General features: G+C 37.4%; 1 protein-coding gene and 1 long non-coding RNA gene across 2 annotated transcripts in view; one reads left to right on the forward strand and one right to left on the reverse strand.

Annotated features, from left to right (window-relative positions):
• The first annotated feature begins 274 nt into the window (after positions 1–274).
• The window catches only part of LOC106880586 (uncharacterized), a 37,223-nt gene continuing 35,385 nt past the window's right edge, over positions 275–2,112 (forward strand). Inside the window, exon 1 of the mRNA XM_052976878.1 lies at positions 275–379. Coding sequence (XP_052832838.1) covers positions 305–379 — 75 coding nt within the window. The 5' untranslated portion in view covers positions 275–304. The remainder of the gene's footprint in view (positions 380–2,112) is intronic.
• LOC128250905 (uncharacterized) overlaps positions 1,350–2,112 on the reverse strand; it is a 12,148-nt gene continuing 11,385 nt past the window's right edge. The window contains exon 4 of the long non-coding RNA XR_008266842.1: positions 1,350–2,057. This is a non-coding gene — a long non-coding RNA (uncharacterized LOC128250905). The remainder of the gene's footprint in view (positions 2,058–2,112) is intronic.

Here is a 2,112-nt window from a genome sequence, read left to right on the forward strand (position 1 = left end):
CCCCGAGACAGGTGAGATCTCACTTTATTTTAATAACCTTTTCTAGATTTATCATGTATACCATAATTTCTACTACTGGTAATATTTGGCATGTCAGTTATGTTACCTCGAAGCCCCCTCACCACCCCTTGAAACCAAACGAGTTTTTTCTATATACTCAGCGACCCCTTGCGGGCTGTTCTGCCTACGTTATGAACCCTTGATCAACTCAGAGCTCTCTGCTGAAAGTTACTTCCCTGGACTTCAACGAGAGTGATCTCCCTTGTCTAAGCTGTTTTGTGACTGTCTCTTTTAAAATGTAATAATGTTCTCTTCGATTTTTCGCGTGTCTGGACGATTCGGAGGATTTCTGTTGGTTTTCAATCTGCGCCAGTTATTTGTAAGTACTGTATTATACAAAGCATCCACTTCATATTTCTTATCGCACCTGGAGTGTTCGTGAGAGGACGTTTTTCTAACACTTTTACAACCTCACCTTTTGCTACAATTGAATATATCCCCCGATAACTTCGTCTTTAATGTAAATACAAGTAATATCAGAGTAAGATAGTTACGTGTACTAGCTTAACACAAACGATTACTTACCTCAGCACCACCCGGCTAAAGTCGGATGCTGTAAAAATAGCAGGTATGTATTTGGTTTTGTTTATTAAGTTATTCATTTTGTTGTTATTATTGACGTTGTTTCTGTGATTGCTCTTAAGAAGCAGTTTAGAATATTTCATTTGTATTTTAAGGAAATATTTAAATAGACAAAGATGAAAAGAAACTGTACAGATATATTTATCGCCTTTTGTCCAAATTATCCATAACAAAATTTCATTACTTTCCAAGGGTCGATATCACCTTATTTGAGAAGCTCTGGTTTAGAGCTTTCTGTCTGTGAGGATGACAATTTCCAGAGAATTTTTGATCACATGTTTCTTCATTGTTTAACGGGTAGATCTCTCTTCCCGCACAGTGCTCAACAAACGAGTAAACCATACGGAACCGTGGTTTATTTATTCAGTAAATTTACCGAAGGAGGTTTTTGTGAAGAATAGATAAATGGAATTGGAGAGAGTAGCACTGCCTTCAAGGAAGGACATTTTCTGAAAAGCGGATGAAAATGGCAAATATATTCGGAAAGGACCTGCTCTGAGCATGTGCTGTAGATTGTAGAAGGACAAGTGTGACAGTGCAATTGACTTACAGTTAAAATAAATGTGGTTTTGTGGGGTTTGTTGTCAAGATGTTTCATATTTCAGCTGAAATGGGAGAAACTATTTGAAGAGCTTTGCTGCAAGGAGTGCATTAATAATGAATTTATTATAATAAATTAGAAATAACAACGAATACAAAGAACTCAATACTGAAGTATAGTTATAAGATATTTATTGAAGTTGAAACGTTGAAAATTACAATTTACTGCAGAGTTAAGTATCGAATTACACGATTTAAGTAAAGCAGAAGAAACGAAATATGGGCGAAGAGGAAGAGAGAAGAGTGAGTCTGGACGTAATGAATAGAGGTGGCGAGGTATCAGCCAATGGTTGTAGAAGTAGAAAAAGAAGAGAGAGAGAGAGAAAGGAGAAAGCATGTTTCTGTGTCAGAGAGAAAGCGACTTCATCTCAATGACGCCAAGAGCTGGTCTTGGACGTTAGAATGTGCATCATGAACATTGTCCGAGATGTCGAAGCAGTATTTCCCAGTGGCTCTTAAGCAAGACGTTTGGTGTGGATTAGCAGTTGTTGGGTTCGAGCATTTTCTGAGCCTGAAGTAATTGATGCTGACAGGTGGTGATTGAAGAAGGTTTCTGTGTCAGCGTCATCATTATAGGATGAGTGGAGGAGAAAGAGGAGGAGGAAAAAAAGACGGAGGAGTAGAAGTAGAAGTCGAAGAAAAAGAAAAAGAAAAAGAAAGAAAGATTACATATGTATTCTCAGTTATATCAATATGGTCTAGACTTCAGAGAGAGAGAGAGAGAGAGAAAGAAAGAAGGAGTTAGAGAGGCAGATAGAAAGACAGCTGTATTAATCATATTTATTAGTTTTCTTCCGTTTCCAATTCTGAGTAATCTGAAACAGAAAAGAGTAATATGAACATGAGAGAGGGAGAAATGGTGAGGTAAGA

The sequence above is a fragment of the Octopus bimaculoides genome, chromosome 26 (genome assembly GCF_001194135.2).
Source record: "Octopus bimaculoides isolate UCB-OBI-ISO-001 chromosome 26, ASM119413v2, whole genome shotgun sequence".
In the NCBI taxonomy this organism is placed as follows: Eukaryota; Metazoa; Mollusca; class Cephalopoda; order Octopoda; family Octopodidae; genus Octopus; species Octopus bimaculoides.